This window comes from Gallinula chloropus (assembly GCF_964237585.1).
Source record: "Gallinula chloropus genome assembly, chromosome: 17".
Taxonomy (NCBI): domain Eukaryota; kingdom Metazoa; phylum Chordata; class Aves; order Gruiformes; family Rallidae; genus Gallinula; species Gallinula chloropus.
This window is the reverse complement of record NC_140102.1, coordinates 12,463,724-12,491,148: the sequence shown is the minus strand read 5'-3', so window position 1 is coordinate 12,491,148 and position 27,425 is coordinate 12,463,724. Positions and strand designations below refer to the sequence as shown.

At 50.3% G+C, this 27,425-nt stretch overlaps 1 protein-coding gene across 1 annotated transcript; it reads right to left on the bottom strand.

The window, feature by feature from the left end:
* Window positions 1-1,974: 1,974 nt before the first annotated feature.
* TPCN1 (two pore segment channel 1) lies at window positions 1,975-26,533 on the bottom strand (the record flags this gene model as incomplete). Its single annotated transcript, XM_084272282.1, has 26 exons — window positions 26,486-26,533; window positions 23,862-24,038; window positions 22,421-22,534; window positions 22,028-22,158; window positions 21,351-21,439; window positions 20,722-20,756; window positions 20,131-20,189; window positions 19,301-19,400; window positions 18,157-18,273; window positions 16,680-16,804; window positions 15,441-15,489; window positions 15,177-15,240; window positions 14,097-14,141; window positions 12,991-13,047; window positions 12,848-12,901; window positions 11,377-11,449; window positions 11,039-11,146; window positions 9,774-9,845; window positions 8,872-8,961; window positions 8,283-8,398; window positions 7,594-7,640; window positions 7,009-7,077; window positions 6,486-6,570; window positions 4,657-4,793; window positions 3,328-3,408; window positions 1,975-2,097 (listed from the first exon to the last, which is right to left on the bottom strand). Exons 1-26 carry the CDS (start codon window positions 26,516-26,518, stop codon window positions 1,975-1,977), a joined length of 2,250 nt encoding a protein of 749 aa, XP_084128408.1. The 5' UTR covers window positions 26,519-26,533.
* Window positions 26,534-27,425: the final 892 nt, after the last annotated feature.

The window sequence follows — 27,425 nt, the reverse complement described above, 5'->3', positions numbered from 1 at the left end:
CCCTCCCCATAACCTTCCCAGTGCTCCTGCACCCTGCCCACAGCTTCACACAGAACAAACACCTCCAGCCCCAGGACTCATCAGGATAAACCTCCCAGGCCACGGCTGCATGCAGAGCGACTGCAAGAGCAACCACCACTCATTAATCTGTGGTCGAGCTGATGGTTTGGAAAACAGCCCTTTAAGGTCCTTCACGGTTCAGCTCAGAAGTAGTTTCATACCTGCAGAACCCAGCGAGTAAACAAAGAGCTGCCCTGAGGCACCCAGGGAATTTGGCAAGGGCTGGGAGCAGTCGCTGGTGTGCGCTGCCCAGAAAGCTGCTCGCCTGCTCTCTCCACCCCACAGCCCAAATACTCCCACCATGTGCTGGAGGGACAGGTTTTCAGAAGCAGCTCTCTGCATCTCACCTGCTTCCAAAAGTCTCATCCAGCCAGGAAATGCCCCTGAGCTGCAGGGTTAGGATCAGTCTTCTCCCGCGAGGCTGACTGAGGCAAACCAGGGATGTGGGACGAAGGGAGCAGGCACACGTGTCTCCCACTGCCTCATCTACTTGGGGAAGGAGAAATCCTCCACTGCAAAGCTGGACTTTTAGTGGGAGCCTGAGAAGAGATCACACAGCGGGAGGGGAGGGAAGGGAAGGAGGGGAGAGTCCCAGCTGACAGGTACTTCCAGCCCTCAGCACATTCTGTGCTGACAAGGGGGGAAAAAGGGACTTCAGAGGGACAGGCTGCCATCACATATTGGGCAACGAAACACAAGTGATGATGCAACCCAAAATGATCACAGCATAAACGTGGGGGAGCTGGGAAGGGATCCCTGTCCCCCTCCTTTCCCTCCCTCAGTGAGCCGATCTGGGAGCCTCTGGATGAGCATAATAATAATAATAATCATCACCATCATCATCATCCACATTCCTCCTGCATCCCCAATTCAGGGAAACAGTTAAGCCCTTCAGTGGGTCTTCCCAAGATCCAACTTGGTCAGCAATCTCCAGCCCAAGGAACATTTCCCCAAGGGAGGAATAACCCTGCTGCACTGGGACTCGCTCACCTGCACCAACAGAGACACGGCCGGCTAAGGACTGCCCAGCGGCACCACTGGATGCCCGTGAGCTCTCCTTATGCCACAGCCAGGCAGAAACAAGTCAAGTGAAGCTGCAAACCCTTCCATTTCTTCCTCCCAGGCTGAGCCATGGACCAGCTGGAGGTTTGCCTCGAGCAGGTGGCCCGAGGTTGGCAGCCACCATCACCCTCTCAGAGGGGAGAGAGGAGCTTTGGGGTTTACAGAGGCGACCTCAGTCCCAGGCAGTGACCAGAGGGCTACGGCAGAGACAGTTCCTCTCCCCAAACTTCTGTCCCACCTACAACTGCACCACAAGAAGATGCTGGCCCCCAGATCCGACTCCAGCTGCCACAGAACTGCTGAGCGACAGCTAAATGCAACTATCAGGGCGGGATCTACTCCAGGGAGTGCATCTAGGTGTGCCAAAAAGGAGGGGGAAGGCAGACTGCTCCTTCAAAAGTGCCGTAATGTCACACCACCGTCCCTTCCTCTGCACAAGGCAGGTGGAGAAGAAACAAAACCTCACACCCTGGTCTCTATTCCTAGGTTAAAGGTACCCTTTTAAGCAAGGGAGATGCTGAGAAAGGGCCAAAGTTCTGATATTAAGCATATCCTGCACATCCATTGCCCCAGGGTCTGCTAGTGGTGAGACAAACAGCAGGCTGGAGCCTGAGATGTGGCTCAGAGGGACGAAGTCTCTGCTCTGTCCGAGATGCTCGGGCACCGTGCTCAGTCCGGGCGCAGCGGAGCCCCCAGGCTGCCTGTTTGCCAGCGATTCGCTGCCCAGGGGAAGGGATTTACACCCTAAAGCCGAACAGGACACTGAACAGATCTATATACACCCTCCCAACGCGTACGCTGCGCGGTAATACTCTAGGTTATTGCATAGAAGGCGGCTGGCGTTAGCTAGGCCTAAATGACAGTCTGGGAGCGTTGTCGGAGGCTCAGGGGCTTCAGAGAGCTGCTGGAAGCAGATGCAGGCTCTTGCAGCGGCGTCTGAGATTCCTCTTTTCTGGAATGCTCCTCATACCATTCCTGCAACAGGAGACCAAACACGGCCCGATGAGGCTGTGCCCCACACCATCCCCCTCGCACCCCCGAAGGGCAGAGCCTTAGGCTGCTCTGCCCTGTGAGGGTTCCTCTGCTCAGGCACAGAGGGCTCCTTCTGAAGCCCTGGATGTAGCCAGACCTCCTGGCAGCACCTGGGTAACTGCAGCAGGGCCGACGGACGCACTGAGACCTCGCTGCCCATGTCCAAGCAAGGACAAGCTGTGGCTCAGGTACAGCAGCCGAGGTGGCAAACCCAGGCAAGGAGACACTGCTCTCTTGGAGTGTCCCTCCCATCCCTCCCTCCCCCTGCTCTAACACTGATGCCTCCATGATGTTTGGAATTTGAAGAGCTGCTCCCAAGGCTGGGAAGTGCTCAGGATGTTACAGGACGTTACACCCCTGAATCAGAGACCAAGCAGAAGCAGGCAGGAAGCTTCTCTGCAGGCTTCCACCCAGCTCCATGGCAAAGAACATGTTTATTTTTACCAAGGGGACTGGAGACTCGTCCCCAGGCTGGCTGCCCGAGGACAAAGGACAGAATCAGGTGGTTACCAGAGTAATCCTTTCAGAACTAATCATTACATTAGCCCATCACCTTCACCCTGGAGTTGAAGGTCTGACAGGCACTACATTGACCAAATCTGTGGCATAGAGCTCCTGGCCACGAAGGGCACGAGGAGGGGTGCCCTGAACCACCCAGAGCAGCAGCCGGTGTAAGTGCTTCCTCCCTGCCTGTGGCTCTGGCCAAGACCCAGGCCATGCTGCTGACACCAGAGATGGCCTGGGTTCTGTGTCAGACACACCCGAGCTCACACACAGCCCATTCCGGTCCAGTAACAAACTGGCCTGCAGGAGCCAAGCCCTGGAACTCACTACACGTGTGCTCGCAGCCCCAGCAAACACATCCACCCTGGTGAGTCAGGTAAGTGTGGCCAAGCCCATGGATACAGCAAGCATGCTGCTGCTGTGGCTCAGCTGACACACACCTGCACCCCAGGCACTTGGACCCACTGAGGAGGCTCCAACGTGCTCTGTGGTTTAAGAAAGCACCCAGGTGCAAGAACGGGTGTGTTCCATCTCCTGGCCACCCCTCTCACAGAGCACGTGGCTGCCTGCAACTTGGAGGACTGGGGGGTTTAAAGGATGGTTTGTTACTCTGGGAACATCCTACTCACCGCAGAGACTGACTCGTATTTCCAACTCAGGCCCACATACCTGTATCTCCTCCTCATACATCTTCATACTCAAATCACTCTTGGTCCTTGATCTGCGTCCCAGAAAGAGTGTTGATGTTTGCTGAGGAGTTGGGGGAAAAGGGGAAAATATCAAAGATGACATTCATTAGTCACCAAGCAGCTCACAGCATCAGTCCCTTGAACAGCAGGCACCTGCCACCCCCAATGAGCTCAGGCTCTCCTGGGCTCCTTCTGTTGTCATGGAAAGAGGCATTCTAGGGTGCACATCACCCAAATCAACACAGGCACATACTGCAGGCTGAGACCAATCACACTGAGCAGAGCCCCGAAGACTCCAGAGGGAGCTGCAGCTCGGGCGGATGCGTCTGTCAGTGGTGTTTGATTCAGCAGATGAATGTAACATCAGTGCCTGGAACAACCCAAGCTTCCAAATCAAGATTTCCTCTAAGAAGAATTTTGAGCTCCCAATTGTCTCCACCACACCATTTACTCCATGGGCCCGGGCTTCTCAAATCCTGTACACAGAGAGCTCAAGTCTGACTCACTCTCTGACCACAGGCAGGATTGAGAAGCAAAAGAAGCCTCAGGTGTGGCCCTGTCATTCTGCGCTGTGGGGCTGAGGACAGCACCCAGCACCCTCCAGTCTGCTGTCCTGAAAACTGATTCCCATCAGTACCACTGTCACTATTCTATCTGCAGAACAAGAGCTCAGCCTTTAGCCACCCAGCAGCCAAGGCACAGCAAGGTCTCCTGAGAGACCACAGCACACAGAGTGTAGTGGTGATACAAGAATATCCTGGCTTTTACTAAAACCACCACTTCAGCTCTTCCCAGATGCATGAGACAGCAGTTCTGAGATGGAGCAGTTACCCAGGTCAGCTCATCCTTCCAACTGTCCCTCCTGTTTCAGGATGAACACAAGCAGGGCCACGCAAAGGGCAGCCTGGCATGTGGAACCAATGCCATCCTATCACCACATCATGTCTCAGGGCTGTCCAGGCACACAGTGGCACGGAGCAGGAGAACTCTAAGTAAGTGGCTTCCTTACAGAAAAGTAAATAGACTTTTTTCCAGTGGATGTGGGGCCAGGCCAGCTCTAAGCCAAGTCTATAGGCAGCATCAGCGAGTACTTGTGAAGGCTTTTCAGGGTGCAGGGGAAATTCAGCAGCTGCTTTTCTAGAGCAGTGTGACTCTGTGCCCACGCTGCAGAGCCCTCTGGCAGCTCAGCGCTCACCACTACAGGAACATGTGGCTTCTCTCCAAGGCAGCAAAAAGGCACTGGCAGCTCTGGCATGTCCCTCCCTCCCTCCCCCGGAGCGCAGAGCGCCCAGCGAGCGCTTCCTCTTACCCCATACTTATCCATCTGCAAAACCATCTTCTGCAGCTGAGCGGTTTCAGTGGGAGCTGAACTCCGCTTGTACAGCTCGATTATGCCAACCACTTCCTCCTTGGAGATCTCCTTCTCCAGCACAATGCCGTTGTCTTCTAGAGAGGCAAGAGAGAGAAAGGGGAGAAAACAAAGAAGATGACTCTCTGAGATGAGCATTGCTTCATCAGCCACTATGGTAATGCTGGAAGACAAAGTTTAGCAGCAGCAGGACCAAGCCAGATGTCAGGCACAGTCTGTACCTGCTTTTGTGACTAGAATGGAACGTCCCAGTCCCCTAATGACCAGGGAAGAAGTTAATTAGTGCGCAGGGCCAGCAAACACAGCAGCTTTTTGAAACATCAGGCTCCTCAGTATCTTAAAAATAAGTATTAAAATCCTGTAGCTTTTTGCTTGCCTGCAAATTAACCAGCAAAGCAAATAATGCCAGAGGAGTTGCTGCCTTCTGACCCTTGGCTGCCTAACCCAGCTCGGGAGCTCAGCGCTAAGAGGAGCCTTTCGCTGCACCCTTTGGGCTGGCTGCAGCAGGGGTCACACTGAAAAGCCTTTCTTTAACTGAAGGCTGGCTCCTGTGGATCTGCTCTGCTGGCACCACAGGCAGATCAGGGCTGATCAGAGCTGCTCCCGCTGTGTTTCTGCAGGGAGGCTCTGGTGCTCGGTGTAGGAGCACAGCAGTTGCCTCTCCTTCCTGCAGCAAAGCCTGAAGAATTTGTTCTGGGCAGGGAACAAATAGCAAAGCCTGGGGAGTCACCTGAAGGGATGGCAGGGGACAGGCTAGAAGAGGTCAGTGTGTTTGTGGCACCTGAACTGAGGTCACGACGGTACCTGCAGTTTCAGGCACCAGCTCAGGGACAGGGAGTAAAACTGATGACTCAGCATGGTGAGATCAGTCACACTCAGCTCCTGAAGGTACCGAAAGGCAGGTCCAAAACCTGCACGTAGTCGCCAGTTCATGTACAACTGGGAGATGTGGGAAGAACTGGACAGGCAGCACCCACTGCCCTCTGTGTCACAGCAGTGCTGGCAAACCACTCACACAGTGTCCCAGTGCCAGATTGCCGGGTGAGGCACTTGGAGACAGTTCTGGCACCAGCCAGTGTGTCAGAGCGGAAGGGAAATGGGTTTTAAAAGAGAAGCCACCTTCCCTTCCTCTTGCTGAGCTCGGCCACATCCCTGCCCTAATGGTTCCTAGATTCCTTGCACAAGATGCACACAGACTTCCTACCCTCAAGTAACTCAGTTAAAAGGGCTCAAGCAGCTGAAGTGTGTAAGTGTGTGCATACACACAGACACATATGTGAACCCCACATACACACACATGTATATACTATATATATATATATATGTGTGTGTTCTGCCCCTCATCTCTCCCCCAGCACATATGGTGGTTTTATATATATATAAAAATATATATACATATATATGTTTTTATATATATATTGGGTTTTATATATATATTCATATACAGATATATAAAAATACTTTCTATAGTTTTATATGTATTTTATATATATTCACTATATTTTATTCACTAGAAACACTTCATATATATATATATTTAATAGATTTCAATATATATTCATATATATGTATAAAAACACTGCATGTGCTGGGGGAGAGATGAGGGGCAGAACACAGAAATATCACAGAAAAGTGTAACACTGAGCTTCAGAAGTCAGGCTAAACCCCCAAATCTGGTCTTTGCCAGCCAAACCCCTTCTCTCCTGCAGACATAAGGCACCAGGGAGAGAAGACACAACGCTGTAGACCAACCAGTCCTCAGTTCTGACCTTCTGAATCCTGGTTCTTCCGAGTGTAGTTCATGCGGAAGACAAAAGCGTCCAGAATGAAAGCCACGATGATTGTCATCACCACCTGGGAGAGGACATGAACAGGAGAGGTCAGGAGGCTGCTGCTGAGGGGTGTATTTGTGGGGGGTGCGTGTGTTTCTTTCAGCCCAACTCATCAGAAAACTGAGCATTTGGTCTGTGCTTCAACTCTGTGTTCCCCAGCTCCTCCACCACATGGGAAGCACACGTCACACAACTACCTCTGAGTAAACTGCTAACAGAACTTCTGTGCTGCCCCAGTCCCTACTCCAGGCCCAGATTTGTGCAGCATCAGCTTTGTCAATGACTATAAATTCCACTTTCTGCATGCAAGGCAGGCTCACGCCTGTTTCTGGAAGATGTTCATGTAGAAGAGCAAAGTTGTCCTCATTTAGGGATGGAAGCTCCCTCTGGACCACAGTAAAAGCTGCTGCCCCCTCCTCATCCCCAATATTTGATGCACAAAGCATGTGCAGAGACCTACCATGGTCACAATATAGAAGATCATGAAGTAAAGACGGCTCCAGTGAGTGGTTTGGGATGTCACCCCTTCCTAAAGGGGAGAGGAAAGAAGTCAGTGGTGCACAAATGAAGGGAGAGTCTGCTGTTAACTGCTTGGCAACAGACATAAAGCAGTGTACATCCAAGTGTACGATGGCTCCACAGGTACCCCCAGGTACCATGCTCAGTGCCCCAGCTGGGCCCTGCAGCTCATCTGCCTCTCAAGCTAAAGGGAGGTTCCTGTCTGTGGGCACATGGAGCCCTTACAGCTTGTGGCTGGAAGAGCTATGAGAACGCAGCCAGGTGACAAGCTGGAACACAGTGACTTCACTTGTGCAGACTGTGAAGCCTGGCCTGAAGGCTGGTCAAGATTCACAGTAGAACATGCTCAGTGACACACCAGAGGCCAAATGCCACCCAAGGGTTAGGGCCAAAAGATGCCTGACAACAAGAAGTGACAGCGCTGGGCCCATCTCTGATCACCAGGGGAAGAAAACAGTGGATGATCAGCTCAGATGGAGAGGGTCCTGTGCTGTCTACACATACAAGGTAGCTGAGTGTTACTTACCATGATGATGTACCAGTCATTGACGACTGTCAGCTCAAACAGCGTGACTGTACACATGGGAGAGAAAAGACAAAGACAACTGCTGTATCCATCCTGACCCCATCTGCAGCGACTCTTAGACAAAGGATGCAAGACACCAAAGTCTCAATGCAGCCACACATCTGGAGACAGAATGCAGACCCTCCTCGCTGCAAGCAGGTTAGATCCACAGAACTGGGGCATGGCTTCATCTGTACTTCTTACAGGAATCAGAAACAGGCCTGCCTCTCTCCACCAGAGAGCATGGAGACCTCTCAGATCTCCAGGAGATACGCATCTCTGCTCAAACATTAAGAAAAATCATGGAGAGTACTCAGCACGTTCAGAGGAATGTATTAGCAGCACTGCTGGCTCTTTAGAAGCATGGGGACTGAAAGCCCTCCTTAACATCTCTGAAGTCCGGTCTGATCACCAGTCAGAACAGATGTGCTGACTCTAAGAGATGCCTGCTTCCCTTGCAAAACAGTCATGGCACAATTAGTCAGCAGCACTTCTCCAGACAGAAAGAGCAGGGTGCTGAGTGTTCGAGGAGCGTTACTAAGACCCTGTGAGAGTCCCAGGCTTACGTCAGCACTACAGCCCTGCCACCAGCTCTGCAGAGCACAGACACACTGAGGAACAGTCTTTGCTATGGACAGAACCTCCCTTACCAAAGCTGTTCAATATGTTGTCGAAGTTGTTGAGATAGTAATACCCTTCTTCCACAACTGTCTTGTTGCCAACGGTGTGATTCACCCAGCGGTAGGAATCTGCGACAGTGCTTGTGCTGGTTGGAGAAACCAGGACAAAGAATGAGAACTGGAAAAACAAGGACAATCTCAAGGGTTATAAATACCAAATGCTCAGAAGGCGGTGAGCAGGGTGGCAGTATCTATCCCTTTTCCCCTGAGAACAAGCCTCTGTCCTTCACAGGGCAGCCCAAGCCCAGGGCCCACATGGAGAGAGTCTTTCTAATCATTCATAAATATTATACCAGAGAAATTGAGTCAGGCTCTTTGGCTCACACCCTTAGAGCATTTCCAAGTGGTCTGCTATCGTTACAGAGGAGGTAAAAAAGGGCACAGGACAGCTTAGCTTCGGACACGGGGTGGATTTATCCTGCACTAAGGTGCCTTCATTGGGAAGCCCCATTCAGACCCATCCTCTGGCCCCTTGTCTATTGGGAGAGAGCGGCCAGAGCTCACTGCTGCTGGCTTCACACCAAACCCACTGCAGAGGGGGGGAGTCTGTGGTACTCACTTGCAGCAGTTCGGGTAGACCACGCCAGCAAAGAACTCCATGCCAACAATGGCAAAGCAATAGTAGAAGATCAGCAGGGTTAAACCCAGGCTGGAGGCAAAAACAGAAAGAGCATTGTGCTACCCAAGAGTTGCTAAGGCAGGGAAACACAGTCACAGGCTGGTTGCTCTGGAAGGAATTTCCAACGGATGGGAAGCAGCACTGAAAGCCCCAGACCACCCTCCCCAGCACTGTGGCTCTGCAGTTCTTTGCCTGCTCTAATTCAAGAAGTCCTTGGACAAGGAGCCTGCCACTTGCTGAAGAGAGAAACTAAAGAGCAGCCTGGACTCTCTCCCAGTCTGCCTTTTCTGGTAAACAAACGTTTCTCTTTATGTTTCTTTAATAAAGAACACCACACACTGGTTCTGCCCTCTCCACGTCCTTGGATGTGGGGACGGTGCCAGGAACAGGGTTCTGGAGCTGACACGCTCTGCTCAGATCTCCTCAAGGGGAAGGTCTGTGGGTGCCCTGCTCAAACACCAAGCTCCCTCTGCCCCACCGTTTTGCAATACCGCTCTCGAGTGCCTGTACTCTGGCCAGGGGCTGAGTATATTCCTGCCAGCATTCCTCCAGACCCAGCCTCCCCTCTCACCAAAAGCTGGGACAGGGGAGAGAAATTAAACAAGCATCAGCTTTTAGTTACCCTCCCAACACAAGAGCAGGAGGCAGCCCTGGGGAGCTGAGGTGTTCTTTACCACATACTGCTCCAACAAATCACTGCAGCACAGGGAAGAAGCAGTAATGATCTACTGACAGACCAGAGCATAAATCCTTCAGCAGGATAAGAGGTCCCTACTCTAACCCCAGCCCCAGCCCCTAAACCTCCACTCCCCTCCCTGGCCACTGCCCAGAGAAGTCAGTACCTGGCCATCCGGGGGAACAACTCAAACATGGTGTCCAGGACATTTCTGTAGCGTTTCTTCAATTTAAAGAGCCTGAAAGGAGAAGCCAGTGGTTACCTATGTACTGAAGTGTTCCTGGTGTTGCTCAAACAGTTAAGAGAGTATTCCTGGCTGGTTGTACCTCCCATGGCAATGATGGTTTCCTGACACCAAACTCACAGAATCTGCTCTTGCTCAAGTGGTCTCCACTCACCTAACAATGTCCTGCTGTCCCATCTGAAGTTTTAAGACAGGTTCAATTAATATTTCCAGGACTGAAGTTATCTCAAAGGAAAGCCTATGGCTTCTTACACAGTGGGATACATAGCTGGCCATTTGAAACAATAAAATTGGATCACAGAAACTTAAACTCGCCCTGTGTACAGGTCAGGATTTATTACTCTTTCCTCGGACAGAATCTTTCTGTGTTTCCCCATGACCCAATAAGAACTGATGAAGGAACTCTATGTTGTGCCTTCTAATTTAAAATTTGGCAACTCCATCAGCCTTACAGAGAAACACGGCTGCCAAACACAGGCCTTGGCAGGGGAGCAACAGAGAAAACATCCTCCCCTCCCAGTGCCATAAAGTTTAAATCCTTGCTGAAGAGCTAAATTACTGTAGCTTGTAACAAGTTTTTGCCCCACATGCCTCCCACACCCATGGCTTTCCAAGCATCCTGCAAAGGTGAGCATGCCTCTGTAACAGCCTCGGAAGGAGAGGGTTAATCAGAGCTGTCTCCTTGAGCTGCAGAGAGCTTCCAGGCCACAGGCTTGCTTCAAGTGTGAGAGGCAGTTAGAGCAGGGCTGTGCGTCACCTTAGAAAGCAGCATCCTTTGAAAACTGTAATTTCTGGTAATTCAGTGGAAATTATTAAACTGGCTCAGAGTGCCTCACCCTGACGCTTCCCTCTGAGCTGCATCAGACAATTTAGGTATAAGAACCCCACGAAGGCAGACACAGGATAATCTGCCCCCAGTAAATCCCTTGATCTCTATTAGAGATCAGCTTAAGCTCCAAAGCACGGGGTTTCATATCCCACCCCAAGTTTTTGTTATCACTCCTTCTGATACCTCGGGCTAATCCCATTACCCCACATGATTCCCGTTTGCCATGGTCAGGTACCCACGGAGCAGACTTTGCCCTCTCCCAGTAAGGACCTTGCTCCTCAGCTGGATTGATGGAAAACAAGCCTGGCTGGCTGCTTCCCCACCTGCTCTCTGTGCCTCCCCAGCCTTCCCATCTCACCTCAGCAGCTGGAGGGGTCGCAAGACCACAATGAAGTAGAACGGCTCCATGTTGAACGCCAGCGCCATGAGCCCCAAGAACGCAAACAGGGTGACTGAGAAGTCAAAGCTGGAGAGGAAAAGAGAAAATGAGAGCGATGATTTATCACTAGTGTTTCAGAAGAGAAGAGGTACCTGGTGCTGCTCAGCCTCACAAGATGCACAGAGCCAAGGGCAGAAGAATTCTAATGGCCTGCTGATGGCCTTGTCTACAGGCCTACCCACTCACTTCAGAAGTCACTCTTTCTAGCCTGACAATTTCCCACAATCCCTCTCTCAACAACGTTAGTGTGCACTTACAGGTTCCAACCTGAGGACAGATACTCGACAGGCCCCAGCCCAGTGGTCTTCAGGAGCAGCTCCACGCCGTAGACTGTGAAATGAGATGACAGCCACGGTCAGGAATAAGCAGCATCACAAGGAGGGCTTATGCAAAGGCTTACCCTCAAACATGCACGGTGCTTCAAGTACAGGACTTCTGAACATAGGTTTAAGAGACCCCCACCCATCCTCCTTATTGTCAGTGAGATGCTAGAGACATGATTTTCTCTCCAAATCAACATATTTTTCTATTTTCACAGTGATTTCTCTCCAGAGCTCTTTGCTGGCTAACATGCTACAAATGCTGAGGCACAAGCTCCCATAGGAAAAGCCAGGAAGCAGTGTAGGGAATTCAGTCCTGCCTGTCTGCTTCCTCCTGTTCTCAGTGGAGCACATCCACATCCCATAGCTTTGGCCTGCATGGAGAGATCCTTTCAAAGAGCCATCTGCGGTCCTGCTCCATCCTGGCAGCACCTTGTGGGCCTGTAGGTTCAAGAACACTGTAACAACATGATGATGCCCTGCTTGTCACCCTCAAACCTTTCTTTTGAGGTTCCAGGGGATGGGAGAGAAGCAAAGAGAACAGCTGGATGACAATAGCCTTGTGAAAGGAGGTGTTGCAGTGTGCCTCTGCCTTCAGACTTTGTAACAAGTGTTTTGAAGCCTAACGGCCAGGGAAGCCTTGAACTAGCACTAGAGCTGCCCAGCAGTCAAAGAAGAGGTCAGCAACCTCTCCTAGATTCTCCAAAGAACCTCCTGCCTGCAGTTTTACACACCATTTTGATTCAATGGAGCTATATTTTGCATCTTCTCAAGCAGGAGACACTGGCAGGAGAAGGGAAGCAAATTCTCATCGTTGTAATGAACCAGCACACAGAGAATTGCTTATACTTGGGCTGAAGAGGAAGACTAAGGCACATGTTCACAGAGGGAATGAGGCTCAATTGGAAAACTCAGCTCATCTTGTGGAAGCAGTCCTTCCAGCCCTCTCCTCAGCATGGCCCTGCAGTCTGTGCTCCAGGGCTGCTTTGCCTGCGTGGCAGAGCCCGCTCGCAGCTGCCATCAGATCAGATCAGATCAGGGCTGGTGATGCTCCTGTGCAGGGCAACGTGAGCAACCCCACACACAGCCACCATAGACTGGAGGAGCTTTGTAGCCTGTGCCTGACAGATGAGACTGTTCTGCTCTGAGGACTGGAGACAGCTTTAAGAGAGCAGAGCTCTACCAGAGGTAAGGAGCTCCCCAGACTGCAGCAACTGTGTGGCAGCCTTCACACAGGTCTCTGCGGATGCTGACAGCCCCTGCCAGGCACAGCACTGTTCTACATGGAGTCTGTACACCTGCAGACAAGTTTTCACTTCAAACCCAATAACCTCCAGGAACAGAGTTATCTATTCCCCTCCCAACTCCTCATGAAATGACACGGCTCTGTTGGGAGGCATCAGCTTACTTGTGAGGAAGACTATGTAGCTCCACGGGACGTTTCTGGAGAAGAAATTCCCTCCTGCAAGACACAAGAACACCTTTTTCTAGCCTTCCTTTTTTTCAATCCCCCAGAGCCACAGTCAAGAAATAAGCTGCAATGTTTCCTACCTTGCAGCATGAAGGTTTCAACAAGAATCCAAATTCCATTCACAGCCACCACAGTGTCTGGAAAACCAAGTAAAAACCCATAGCAAACCCACTCCTGGACCAGAAGACGTCCATTTCCTAGGCTAACAAAAAAAGGGACCACACAGAACAAGTGGCAGGGTTGTTGTTTCCAATCCAATGAATAAAACTGAACTCAGCCTGGGGAGCATCTCCTACCCTGACTTCTCCCAGGCCTTTAACTGAAGCTCAATACATAGCAGAATGTAAGATAACGATAAGGAAAAGTGATGGAGCGTGATTCAGACCATTGATTTGGTTTAGTTTTGTTTCCTGCTGAAGATAAGGTACTGCATCTGTATTTCAGCTTCCTCCTACTTCTGGGACAAGATCTCGAGAACCACTGGGTCACAAATCAAGTAGGACAAAGCCCTGTTGGCTTGGATCCATCACTGCCCACCAGCACTCAGATCCTGAAAACTGAAGGTGTGGGACTTCTCCTTTTCACTCAGATCTCTTCAACCCACCCTCTTTATTTCAGCATCCCAATTTATAAAATACTTCTCCTCCAACATTCATAAAACCCCAAATTACTGATTAGAAACAGCCTGTTCAGAACACAGCGAGCAGTACCACGAGTAAACACTCTTTCTCCTCTCAAGAACAGCCCAGAGTCACTCTTGCAGGCAGCACAGTTGCCAAGCAATCCCTCCAGCAGTGAGGATGCTCACACCTTCTCAAGTGTGAACAGGAGGAGGTGGCTGACTGGCAAGGCAGTTCCTCACCCAGCATCCTTCAGCTGCAAGGTAAAAGCCTCAAGGCTTGTGCAACCCAGCCACCAACCAAAGGCACAAGGTGAGCCCTGCAGCCTCAGCCCCTACGTGTGTAGTGAACCCACAGAGACTCGACTCAGTGTGAGCTGAGCCCAGGCTGCAGCAGTGGTTGTTACCCGTGTGCAGTACAGAGGGTTCCCTCCCTCTCTGCCAAAACTCCTGGTCTGCACTTGTGGCACTGCTCAGACCAAAGGCCAGGCCCCCTGTGCCGCGTCCTCACAAGGGCTGGCAGTCCCAGCACTCCAGACCCCACAATCAGCTCCTCACTGTACTTACACATGGTGTACTGGAACACACGGGACTTCACAAGGATGTTGATGCCTGCACGAAGGAAAGCATGACAAAGCCAACGTTTACACACACAGGTTCCTCTGTCTTCTCCTCAGAGACACTTTTCATACCACCCCTCAGCACAGCAGACAGGCAGATTAGCAGATTATTAACTTCTACTTCTTGGGATCAAGTTCAAGTTACCTCCAGAATTCTAAACAGCAAACTCACTATCCCTAAACACCGTGATGCCTTCCCACACCCCACACCCTCCCCGAACTTTGGTGTGGACAGAAGTAAATGCAGTTTTAAATGCACAGCACTGCCTGCCTTTGGAACAGCACATATGGTGCTGAGGAGGGCTGAGTGCATCAGCAGAGATAGGCAGGGCTCCTATGGCAGCTGTGTGTTCAGAGCCAGATGGTGTTAACTGTTTCCCACTAGTGCACAACACTCAGAAAGAATTGCAGATAAATTCTTATTTCTGAATGGCTCCATTTCCACCAGGAACCCTGAGACATGGGAGAGAGAAAGCACATCTGCAGGATGGATTACACTGATGGGTGTTTCAGAACTCTTTCCCCTTCCTGAGCAGTTGCACTTGACCTGTACGAGCACTGTGGCCACATCTTGGGACTAGGAAGCCCAACAGCTTTTGTGAAAACACAAATCCCACTCCAGAGTCACTGCTGTGAGCCACTGCCTGGGATATGGAGAAACTATAAACTCTGCTAGCTTCAGCAATCATAAATCCCCACTTTTTTTTGTGCTGAAAAAGGACTACAGCGCCTCATGACCTCAGGGTCTGGTTCACTGCAGAGCTTCTGCCAAGAAGTCTCTTATTTTAAGGAAGCCAGGCTCTGGGTCAGAGCACAGGGAGTATTTATGTAATAGAAATATTCCTTGGAGACCCTGAATACAAGGCTCTGGCCCTGGAGGCTCTGAGTACACAGAGTTGGTTAGCAGACCTTCCCTCAGCTGCTTGCTGGGGACATAAGAGAGGGTCCTTTCCGTGGCCCTGTCTTTGTAAAGAAATGCTCTTCCTGTTAGCTGAACAGATGTAGTCAGGAAAGCCCAGGCTGTTACCTTTAAAGATAAGGAATGCTGTCCGTGGAAGGTCATCAAACCAGTGCTCACGATTTCGTTTTGCCTGGAAGCAGAACACCCAGGATCAGAGGTAGTCAATGCTTCATCCATACAAGAAGTGGGCAGTGATGGAGACCCACCTCACCCCCCCACCAGCTTCTTTTAGATCACCTTTGTTCCTATCCACCTTCTCTTTCATCACTGGCCTCCTCTGCTGTGCCTCCCACACACCCTTCCCTCCTTCTCCCCCCAGTAAATACTCACCTTCCATTTTAAGCCCACAACTTCATAGAAATTGTAGAAATCCTTTAGACTGCAAAACAGAAAGAAGCATCCGGTGAGAGCCTTGGAGCTGATTAAATCCTTAATTGTCCCTGTCAGGCATCATCAGTAGAGAGTCCCTGGAGATTAACAACTCCTTATTAGAACTGGAACCACGGCTGACATAACTCCACACTGACCTCTCACCCTCAGGCCAAGGGTTAGCAACTGGCAGTAGACAGGATGGGGTGCAGGGCCCACCTCCCTTCGCTAAGGCTGCAGCCCCCAGAGGAAGCCCTGACTCCACAGACCTCCACAGTGACAGCAAACTCTGAGGGACAGAGGCTGGACTGCTCTTCATGAAGGAGTCTGGGACTGTCTTAATTACTTGTGCAGTCCTTTTCTAGCACCTTTGCACATTTGCTTTTCAAGGCCATAATGACATCTGGGAAGGGACATGAAAGGAGAGGGACTCCTAACACACTAGTGCCTGTCTCGGTGCTGAGGGTCAGGCCTCTAACAGCCTCAGGTGTCTGACAGTGAGCTTGCTGAACTTCTCAGGCTCTTATTGGTGTCAGCAGGTGCCCAGATTTAAAAAACTCAGTCTTTCTCCCCTTTTATTTTCAACAATTCTCTTTGGCTTTTGATTCTAAGGAGAAGCATCAGCATGTGTTTCACAGGAGGCTCGCTCTGAGCCTGTCTGTGGCCAGAACAAAGGAAAAAGAAGAGGAGGTCTCTTGCACTAATTGCCTCCACTTCCATGCTGGCTGGAGCTAGATGCACCCACCCATCCGAACGGTAATTCTCTGCCTCATAACACAGAGGATGAGAGTCCTGAAAGCACCAGCAGAACCAGATTTTAATTAACAAAACCCTGGGGGACACAGCCAGCTGCTGGAGAAAACAAAAACTTATTAAGCTGGGAGGCTGCACGGTGTGAAGAAATGTTCCTTGCAGGCTCCGACGCTGTTCCTCACTCTCTGGTCCCTTGTTCTGGGGGGAGGTGGGGGACAGGCTGCCTGGAGGCTGCCAGCACAGTGCTGTATCCACAAGAGGGCACGCGGGAACTCCAGCACCTCCCAGTAAAACCCTCAGCGCAGGGCAACCGCCCCTCCAAGCGCCCAGCTTCCCAGAAAAGTCCTCATTCCCACCTCCCAGACACCCAGCATCCTCCCTGAAGCCCAGCCGAGCTTCAGAGCGGCAGCAGCTCCCAGCCCTGGACCAGCAGTAGGCCCGTCCTACCTGACTAAAGGAGTATTGCTTTGATTCAGTGCTTTGAAAGTGAGATAGCGTTCTCGGGCACACATCCGAGGCTTGTAGAACCGCAGCAGCCCTTCAAAGTGCTTGAAGGAAACTCCAGATGGCCTCTAGAAACAAGGGAACGTTGTCATAAGCGGTGACACCAGGCAGAAGCACACAGAGGCCAGCATACGTCATTCTCACTCTGGGTTTGCTTTAAGCAGGATCCCTCTGTCATCGTGAGATGCCGTTATTAAGGCCCCAAGGACCCTAAGCTATTACTGTACCACACCCAGCTTATCCCAGAGCAGAGATCTGAAAGCTCTCCCAGCAGTCTGTCCCTCCTGCACATGCAGAGCTGGTCCCCGCTACTCCGTCACATGAAACTGTCCCACCAGACACCCCAAGTGACAGAGCCCAACCTCTCTTCCTGGGAAATCAGGAGTCTAACAGATCCCACTGCTGGCACTTTTTTTTCAAGACAATCAGCTATTCCTCAGGAACTGTTCATATAATGAACGTGCCCCAAACATGAACTAATCTGCTAGAAATGGGTTAGTTATTTTTGGACCTTATTTCTCATCCTGCTCCACAACTTAAGCAAGAAATCAGCCCTCTCCACACAGTGCTCTGTCCCCAGAAAGAGCTGTTTGTAGGTGAATTCTGTTTCCACACCGTTTGCTCACACTGTATTTAGCATTGTACTGTACCTTCACTTGTTTGACCCACCCCTCCTCTAAGGACTAGTGCTTGAGAAGCAAGTCCTCAAGAGACCCACACGGAATCAGAGGAATCCATGATGGCATGCACCCCAAAACAGGTTTTGCTCATTTCATAGAATCATAGAACCATAGGGGTTGGAAGGGACCTCAAGGGATCATAAGATCCAACTCCCCTGCCAAAGCAGCTTCCCAGCTCATATGGCACAGGTCGGCGTCCAGACAGGTCTGGAGTATCTCCAGAGAAGGAGACTCCACACCCCCTGGGCAGCCTGTCCCAGGGCTCCCTCACCCTCACTGGGGAAAAGTTCTTCCCCATGTTGGTGTTGAACTCCCTGTGCTCCAACTTGCAGCCATTGCCCCTTGTCCTGTCCCCACAGACACTGAAAAGGGGCTGGCCGTTCCCCCTGCATCCCATACTTAAGGTATTTATAAACATTACTAAGGTCCCTCCTTAGTCTTCTTTTCTCAAGGCTGAACAGTCCCAGCTCACTCAGCCTTTCAGCCCATCTTGATAAATGTCTTTATCAAGACATTTCCATAACCTCATGTGGGGCTGAATTTCAGACAGCTTCTCCTCCAGAAACAGACACAAACAAGTTACATGGATGAAAACACCAACAGCTCTTGGTGAGCGTGATTACAGACATCTTTTTTGGGAAGATGCTCTTTAAACACTCCAAACCACTGGCATTCTTAAAACACTGCTGACCTCTCCTCCTTCCCCTCCTGCCACTGGGCCTCCCTGCAGAGCCCTGTACCTGTTTGGTGATCAGCAGGCGGTAGGCGTGCTGTATGGCCGTGCGCTTGTGCAGCAGCAAGGACTTGAACTTCCTCTTCTCAATGTCATTGAAGGTGTCAAACACAACAGCGAGAAGCTGGAGAGAGAAGGCAGGAGAGAACATCATGTTTTCATCCTCATACTCAGCAGCTCCTGCTCTCTATAGCAGGCAGGAATGGCAGTGAGAAAGGCAACAAGAGGCACTTGCCCACAGGAGGAATTCACGTAGCATGACCCTGGCCAAGGCGGGATGGAGTCAGCAAGGACCCTTTGGCCACAAAGGATCCTACAAAGGGGTCTCCAGGCATGCTGTGCACACACTGATCTGCTGTCTGTAAGAGGTCCAGGTGTTTCTGCCCCCCCTAACACTTGCAAGTGGCTTTAAGAGCTGAGGCTAAACCCCAGAGATGCCAACAGAAAACAGTATCAAAAGGTTTGTTAAAACGCTCCATTCTCCTCTGGGAAAGGAGGTTTTGAGGGCTGCTCTCTGGACTCATCCTTCCACGGGAGCTTTGGCAAACACATTAAAACTAATCCACCGTCAAGAACAGCAGCAGCAAAATCCAAGCTCACAACCAGCATCAAATCACTTCTGTTGATTGAATTTGGGGGTTGTAGAATTCCTCAGCTCCTTTCACAAGCCCTGTGCCACCGCTTCCACCCTCACCTGAGCTGGGCTTGGCCCTGGATGCAGAGCCAGCTCAGCACCCACGCTCGCTCACCGCAGTTACCAGCGCTCTCCAAGTCCTGCCACACTCAGTAATTCCACCACCCCCTTCAAACTGATTTACAAAGTATTTCAGGAAAGCCCAGATAATAAAATGCCATTTTATGATAAATAATTAAGACAGAAAAGGACAATAAATTTCAAGCAAGTGAGTTTGTCACTCGGAGCAGGATATTAACGTGGGAGAAGCTGAAAGATATTCGCATCATTCCGCTTCCCGTGATTTAGTTCAGCTCCTTGTGGTTAAACATTAAGAGTCCTGCCTGCAGCAAGGCTGCCACTTCTAGAAGCATCCCACCAAAGGGCCTCAGATTATCATGGAACACTCTCAGGAAGGGGGAAGTATCTGGGGGCCAACAAGCTCCAAAGCCAGGCAGTGAGAAGTCAAGGGACTCACCAAGTTCATGATGAAGTACAGCTCAATGGAGAGGTACACGATGAAGAAGACACAGGACCAGCGGTTCCGGGCATAAGACGGCATCATCACATCAGGGAAGCTGCACCCAGGAGACACACAGGTTTAAGCTCCAGGTAGCTCAGGCTACATGGCAAGAGGCACAGGGTCTGTGGGTGTGAATCCACATCCAAGGTCTGCACATTCCTGCATAGTCCGTGCTTGCTGTGACACGGTGAGCAGTGAGAACACAGAGCCATGGCAAGAAACCAGAGCACAACAAGCACCTGCCTTGCATGTCCCAAAACCCCAAGGGGCAAAAGGGGATTTGCAATGGGCAAATTTGCAATGGTTGTGCTTTGGCCCTTGCAACAACAGCAATATGGCCTCAGTGTAAGCATTACAACCAAGATTTATTCCATCCTTTTCCTAATCCAGAGAGCTCTCCCTGACAGCTGATCAATATTTACCCACTTTCCTAGCAGATAGGTGAACAAAGCAGCAGGACAGGAAGTCACTTCATGACACAGGAGCACCAATAGGAGCTTCCCCTCCTGGAACAAAGCCCAATAAAGCTGTTTCCCCCCTTGCTGCCCTCAGCAGTGAAGTGGTCTGAGTCACTTAGAGATAATAACTCTGTGTCTGAGGTCACAGTGCCCTAAACCAAAATGAAATACCAGTTCTTCCCATGCAGGCTGAGCCAGGAACTATCTCACATGCAGAGGGAAGGGGTCATTTTTGGAGACAAGAGCATTTTCCTAAAGAAACTGCTGGCTCAATGAGACTTCTTTGAGAACAAAGGGAAGGACTGAGCTAGAACAGCATGGACTTACTTCGAAGTGGTCAGAAGCACGAAGAGATTCACGAGGCTGTTCTCTAAGGTATTGAAGTACTGAAAGGAAAAATTCCCATGACAAAACACCAAGTAGAGTCTCACAGTGACATTTCATCCAAAAATCAACCCACCTACCGACACACTTGAGCACAGGCACTTCTACAGCTCCCCATGTCTCCCCCAGGGAAAGGGCACCTTTTAAAGGTCCCCCAGAGTGAAGAGTTAAAAACCAATTAAGAGAAAGCAATTAAGAGCTCATCTACACACTTCTGTAGCAGTTAATCCCTACAGACTGGCAGCAGGAACCAGTGGCTGCTGGGCCACCCTGAGGCAGCCAAGCTTTCCCCCACATCCCTCCCTCCCCTGGGGACAGCCCCAGGCGGCTCCCTAACTGAATGGAGCACCAAGAGCAAGGAACAACTCTCGATGTTCCCTCTGGGACATCCTGGCACTGCCCTGCTTCTTAGCAGGGGGTGAAGCAGGGTAAGACTGCCCAGGGGAGCAGCTGGCCTCCTCCCAGGCCACCACACAGGAATAAGCTACAGTCACCTTTGGGCATGTTGAAACCGAGAGAATCAGCGCTACTCACCGGATCCGAGTGGTTAGGGGAAAACAAGTAAAAGCCTGGAGAAGCAGTGAAGGGAGAGGGGGAGAGAAGAAGGGGGAAAGAACAAAAATAAAGCCTGTTTAATGTCAAGCAGCAGAGCAGTGAGCCTCTGTTCCTGAAGAGAAGGTGGCACTAAGAGTAAGCCCTCTCTGACAGCCTGAAGAGGACAGTGTCTGGAAGGCCTTCTCCACACAGATTTGCAATTTGGCACTGGAGTGTCACTAATCCTTTCAGAAAACAAAGGTTCTGGGGATGGTGTGAGCATAGGGCTGTAGCAGGTACACAAGACACATGTGTTTATGGGAATTTAGACTAAAATTACAAGGCTGAGGAACAGCTGATGGAAACAGAACCTGGAAACCACAAACACACATACACCTGACTCCTCTGTAAGGTCAAAGGCAGTTTGTCTCAAAACCAAACACACAGCCTCTAGATTTTTTTGATCTTTAATTCCATCTTCTAGATGACTGTGGATAAAAACAGGGCAAGTGGAGGATCCTGGCAGGACTCTAAACCAGATCAGCTTTATATTCACCCTGGTTGTTTGTGCTGCTTTTGGACAATAGCTGGTTAAGAGTATCACTTCACCTCCTGTAAACACAACTCACCCAGGATGGCAAAAATCACCATGAAGAAAAGCAGGAGGAGAAGAATGTCAATGAATGGTGGGAGGGACTGGAAAATCTGTCGCAGATTTCTGGAAAATAAGAAAACCTTGATACACTGAAACCTTCCTGTTTTCTCCTCCAGGGTGGCAGGGGAAAAACCAAACCAAACCCAACCAACCCACCAAAAAAACCCCAACAACACACCATATTTGAGGACTTTCTTCCCACACCCTCCAAGGATTGAAAGTACAAAGTTAGGTGAATGAAGATGATTTCCAAGCTACCTATCTGTGCTTCGCAGTCAGCTCTCAACGCTCTGCAAGCAACACTGATGCCACCCTGTTAACTTCCCTTCTCCAGATGAAAGAGCAGCTCTGGGATAACAGGCAGACCCAGGAACCCCACAGCCACGCTCAGGCACTGGGCTCTCTGGGGTAGGTTACACAGAAGACACTATGCAGAGCGTTGTGTGCCAAACCCATCTGAAGCTGCTACACCTGAAACTCCCCTGCACAGGCCCCACACTGCGTACGCTGAAGTGACAATTGCAAACGCTCTCTGAGATCTGGAACGCCCCATGGAAGGCATTTATTTTCCCTGAGATGCTGCAGGATCAGAGTGTTTTTTCCTCCCCTGGATCCCAGGCAGGAGAGCAGAAGGCGCAGCCGCTGACTCACCTCCTGACGGCGCCGCAGTAGCGACAGTCCACCAAGAAGATACAGCGCAGAGCCCTGGTGATGCGGACGTGCGAGGTCTGGCGAACCAACACCACGATGGCCTCGATGAACTGCACAAACAGCACGCAGGTCTGGAGAAGAAAAAGGAGGGGGGGTTAGGGAGAGGCACAGCTGCAATCTCCTCATGAGCAAGGCAAAGCACTCTCTCCATTTATTTGGACACTTTAAGGGTGGGAGTTGTCTCCAAGAGCTTAGAGGTCTCACAGGAGTCATTTGGCAGCTGGGACACGTGGCTAAGTCGTCCCTGCTATAGTACAGGGCAACATTTCATCTGGTTCTTTGGTTCCCAGCGATGCTGGAGGAAAAGCACTGACAATCAGACAGACAACTTACCTTTACCATAGTCCTTTTGTGCCTGATAAAGGTTTGGAAGCCGAGCCACCTCATCTTCATGGAGAGTTCAAAGACTACCACAATTAATGCAAACAGCTCCAGGGTTGCATGGACCTGTTACAATACAGCAAAGCTTAAACCAGCACTTCTGAGGACAGACAGCAGCACAGAGGCCATGCTTCTGCCCTTCCTTCTTTGACAAGCACGTGGGTCTGCCAACAGCCTGCACACAGCTTTGTGACATGCAGGAAAACCCAAGGCCACTCTTAAAGATAGCACAGCACTCTGTTTTTCAGAGCTCCTATTATTTATTGCTCTGTGCTTTTATTAAAGCCTGTAGACTTTTCTTCTATTGAGTATCAGCCCAACATTTCCTGGAAAGCCATGTCCCTTATGGACCTGATAACACATCAAAAAGGAACTGATGTATTTGAAAGAAAACAGCAAGACACCAGTGACTCAAGCAAAAACTATTACAAGTAAGTTTGGGTCTGCAATTTCTTTAGTGAAACACAGGAAGAAAAGCTGCTGGGCAGAGGGAATTCACAGAGACAAAGGTTTTTCTCCATTGAAACTGATGTTCTACACAACCAGAGAAAGGGTCCTGATCAGACTCCGGAACAGAATGCAGCTGCTGGCAGTGCTGAAGGACTCTTCTCTGTCTGAAGATGCAAAATGCACCCCACAGGCATCAAAGGGGTTTTCTCAGAGCCTTAGACCCAAACCCAAACTGCTTTATGCAACCCTGACTCATTTTCAGCAGCACTCAGACCCCAGGGCTGTTCTGGCTGTTCTGCTCTGGGGGTGCTGTTAACAACTCCAAAAGCAGATCTGGGTGCTCCAACCAGTGACAGCAGCTCCGGGCGCTGCACAGGACAGTGGTACCTCCTGAAACGGTTGTGGACTGACAACAGTACCCACCAGTGTGTGTTCCCCTGCTGTCAACCTGCCTTTTGTGAAGGTCAGACACGAGCCTTCAAGTCACTGACACGGTCACACATTAAAGAGTTCCCACAACACTGGGAAGAGAGGATGGGAGGAGGTTTAGCAGCCTGTCCCAAGCTGGGAGCTGGCTGTGTGCTAGGAACCGGTGGGGTAACAACACCAACCCCGATGACCACTTAAAAACCATCCCTCAAAGCACAATGTTTCTTGAGTTATCTCAAGAAAAAGCAAAACCCACAAGCCTCTCAGACAGCTACAAAACCTAAGAGCTGCACAACTCTGGCCTGGCCAGAGCCAGGACGGGAGCACCGCTTTCCTCAGGGTCTGTGCGCATCAGGTTTAGACAGGATTGTTTGCTGCCTGGCATACCTGCTGCCAGCCAACTCCCTGATCAGGCAGGTGGATTTATTTCTTACCACCTCTACTTCCTTCCTCTATGTTTACCCTTCTTTTTTCCTCTTCCCCACCCCTGCAGAACAGGCCCCAAAGTACTTACAAAGATGCCCAGGCGGAGCATAGGAACGGCTGGCGCCTCGCAGAGAGACAGCAACAGGAGAAGCAGCGCTGTGCTCAGCTCCATTAGGTAGAAAAGGTGATTGTGTGCAAAGAGGTAGGCAGCAAGTGCTTTGGCATTTTTGGGGTGAGTGAAGAACTTATCATTATTTTCTCCTTCCTAAAGCAGTGGGAATAAAGAAGAGAACAGGATTAGTGACGGTACACTAATGGAGCTTTCCACGTGAAGAACACAGGATTAAATATAACTCCCAACAGCCTATTCCCACTTTACAGCCTGCCACTGATCTGTTTATTGAGGAGTAAACTCTACACACATGGGACATCCCTTTCGTATTTCAGTAGTGAAATTCATTAATATCCACAAGAAACTCCAGCCCCAGAAACCCCTGAGCTTCTTCAAAGTGAGAAAGAGTGCTGAAAGAGTTTCTCAAGGCAGGCAAAGAAACTTTAGTCAACATCCCAACATAAACACAGCCCTTCGTTTACTTGCAACCACTTCCACGTATTTATGGACTTATTTGGTTCAACTTCTCCAGGACAGAACACAAAAACACACAGATAAGCCCCAGGGCACCTGGCTGACAGTTGCTCCTTCTTATCTCGGCCTTGCAAAACATCTGGGAGAAAACACTGGAGCACACACAGCATTTTCTGCTGCAGGATTGGGGGAAGACAGACTCCATGAAAAATTAACAAGTTGCTATGCTGATTTGTCATTCCCTCTTAACTAGAAAGCTTAATTAACATTAAAAGGTCAGATACTCCATCTTAACAGTTTGCCTACAACTGATTTTTAAACAGCTACATCATTACTGCCTTTACCTCTAGGACAAAGCTTAGTTTGGGGAGAGCTTAAAGTTTTCTCATGCAGAACCACCCAACAGCTTCTTCTGTTTCCCCAGTCAGTGGTTTAAGGAGCAGAGCCTGTGTCTCTCACAGGAAACTCCTGCCTTTCAAAAACTGCCAGAGCTTTCTTCCCCACCTGGGACATGCAGATGCACAGGAAGTTGTTGGGGTTTTTTCCATAAATTAACAACATTCCAGGTAAGCAATTCCTGTGCAGACAGTAAGGTATTGCTATCAAAGGGTAAGTATGACTGTGAAGGGATAGCGAGGTCAGGAAAGAGGATCTCCTTTAAGAAGTGAAGCATTCTGGAGGTAACTCAGAACAGGGTTTCCAGAGTTCCTCACTGACTCATCTCACAGGCAAGCTGGAATTCTGGTTAACAACACACACACACTGCCAGGTCAGTAGCCAGATTGAGAGCAGGGCAAAAGCCAGCAGCCCCCTGCTCAAAGACAGCACTAGCTGCCATCAGCAGCACCTTCTTACTCACGCCTGGCAAAACACCCTGCAGAGAGACAGGCTGCACTCTGCCTCTCAGTAGCCACATGACCCACAATGTAGCTGGGTGGTGAAGCCTTTTCCCCAGCTCCTGCCTGCAGCTACTGGCTCAAACAATCTGCAGCTCTTCAAGTTACACGACTTCATTTCAAGGGCACTGTCACTGCGACCACTGGTCACAGCAGCAGGAACATTCTGCATCTGAAGGGCCAAGCCTGCTGTGTCCATCACCATCAGACACTGCAGCAGCTCGGTGACCCTTGGCAAAGCATCTCCAATAATCAGGAGTTCAAACAAAAGCCCAGGCAAGGCTGGAGCTCCCAGCCCATTCTCAGTGCTGCTCTAGCACAGGACTAAGCTGAAGCACGACCGAGGTGCGAGCTGACCCGGTTTTGAAATGTCAGAGAAGCAACGGGGCAGGAGCAGGAAGGAACAAATGGTTTCAATCACCTTGCAGTGGTTTAAGCAAAAAAAGCCCTGATGGGATCCACAGCACCTCAAACTGGAGCTCAGAGCCTTTGAAAGGGAATGAAGAGGACGGACGAAGGAGCAGTGAGGGAACCAGCAGCAATTTCAGACTGGCTGGCTCTGGGAGCAGCTCGGTTTTGATAGGAAATGCACAGTGATCTGAAAAATATTCTACCTTTGTTGATTTACTCTACCTTTGTTTCCTGTAACTGGAGCATCAGTGGGGTTTGTCTGTTTGCTGGTCTTTTCTTTTCAAATAGGATAAATTTCACTCCTGGGCTGCTCCCAACACGCTTTCTTCCTCTAGAAATCACAACCTCTACCTTCTCTACTGTCTTAGGTGACCTGCACAGTTTGACTGATGCTAAACAAACGCCCCAGGGCCTCCCACCAAATCCATGGCCAAGGCTGGATTAGGAGCTGCCCTTCCAGAACATGAGATGTCTCCAGGAGGGTGCTGACCATTCACCCTGCAGACACTGAAGTGACAAAATGACGTTCTGTGACAACTTACACAAATCTCCACAGCAAGGTGGTAGAACCAAGCACGTGCCAAATCCCTCAACTACCACGGCCCTTGACACTGGGAGAGATGGGAGATGATGGGTAGCTTGTTCAGTGGCTCCCAAGTGACTTGCCAAAGCCCATCTGAAGGTGCTTCCAGCATCCACCCACACTTTGAGCGGATCCCTTTGCAAAACATCAATTTTTAAAGCTCAGAATAGAAGGGACTTCGTTGCTTATCATCAGGAACTACCACTGTCCACACAACACCACGATGCAGGGCTCACCTGGAGGTAGATTGCTGCCTCTTGGTAGTTCATCTCCCAGTCGTGCCGGGCAGAGCTCTGCTGCGCGCAGCAGTCCCCCGCAGCAGGGCTGGACGTGTCGTGAATCACATCATAGCTACCTCCATCTGCATCGAACAGCAAGACAAAAATTGAGACAACAATTAAGCGACCTGAGGTTCATCAGGAAGCACACAAACGAGCCAGGCACTGGGAGAAGAGAAGAGCATCAAGAGGTGGCAGAGCACCTGGGAAAACGGCAGCTTGTACACAGACAAGGTGACTCTTCCCGTGTGGGAGCCTTTAAGAGACTCACTCAAACTCTGCACTTTGACACAGGAACGCTCCCCAAAGACCATCAAAAGAGACAGTATCCTGTTTAATAGTGTCAGCCAGTCTCCTGGAGATCTGTGCTGTCATGTTTGCAGCACACAAGCTGCATGCAGCTCAGGTCTCTGAGGATGTCCAGCCACAAAGTGGCAGCAGGATTCCTCAAGGAACTGACTCCGAACTTCTCAGAGCACGTTTGTCTCATAGGGAAAGCACAACAAAACAATGACCACTGGTACCATGTTTCATAACTAAACAGTTCATAAAATAAAATAAAATCCTATTGCAAAAAGCATCTGCCAAGCACAGCTACACATACAGGGTGCCCTCCCCTGGGAGGGCCGCACAGCGTGCGTAGCGAAGCTCCAAAATACTCACCACGTTCTGCCTTCTACAGGCTGGGTGCTATCAGCATGCATAAAGACATGCAGCAAAACCACTACTGTTCAAAAAGGGAGTATCACTGGTTTCCTGTTCTGAGACTGGGGTTTTTATTCTGCACCTCTGACAAAAAATACTGACCAGAGACCCCCCAGAAGCGAGACCTGCTTAGGTCCATGGAACCCATGGTGGAGGTGTCCACATGCTCCATTGTCCAGAGCTGCAATTGTTA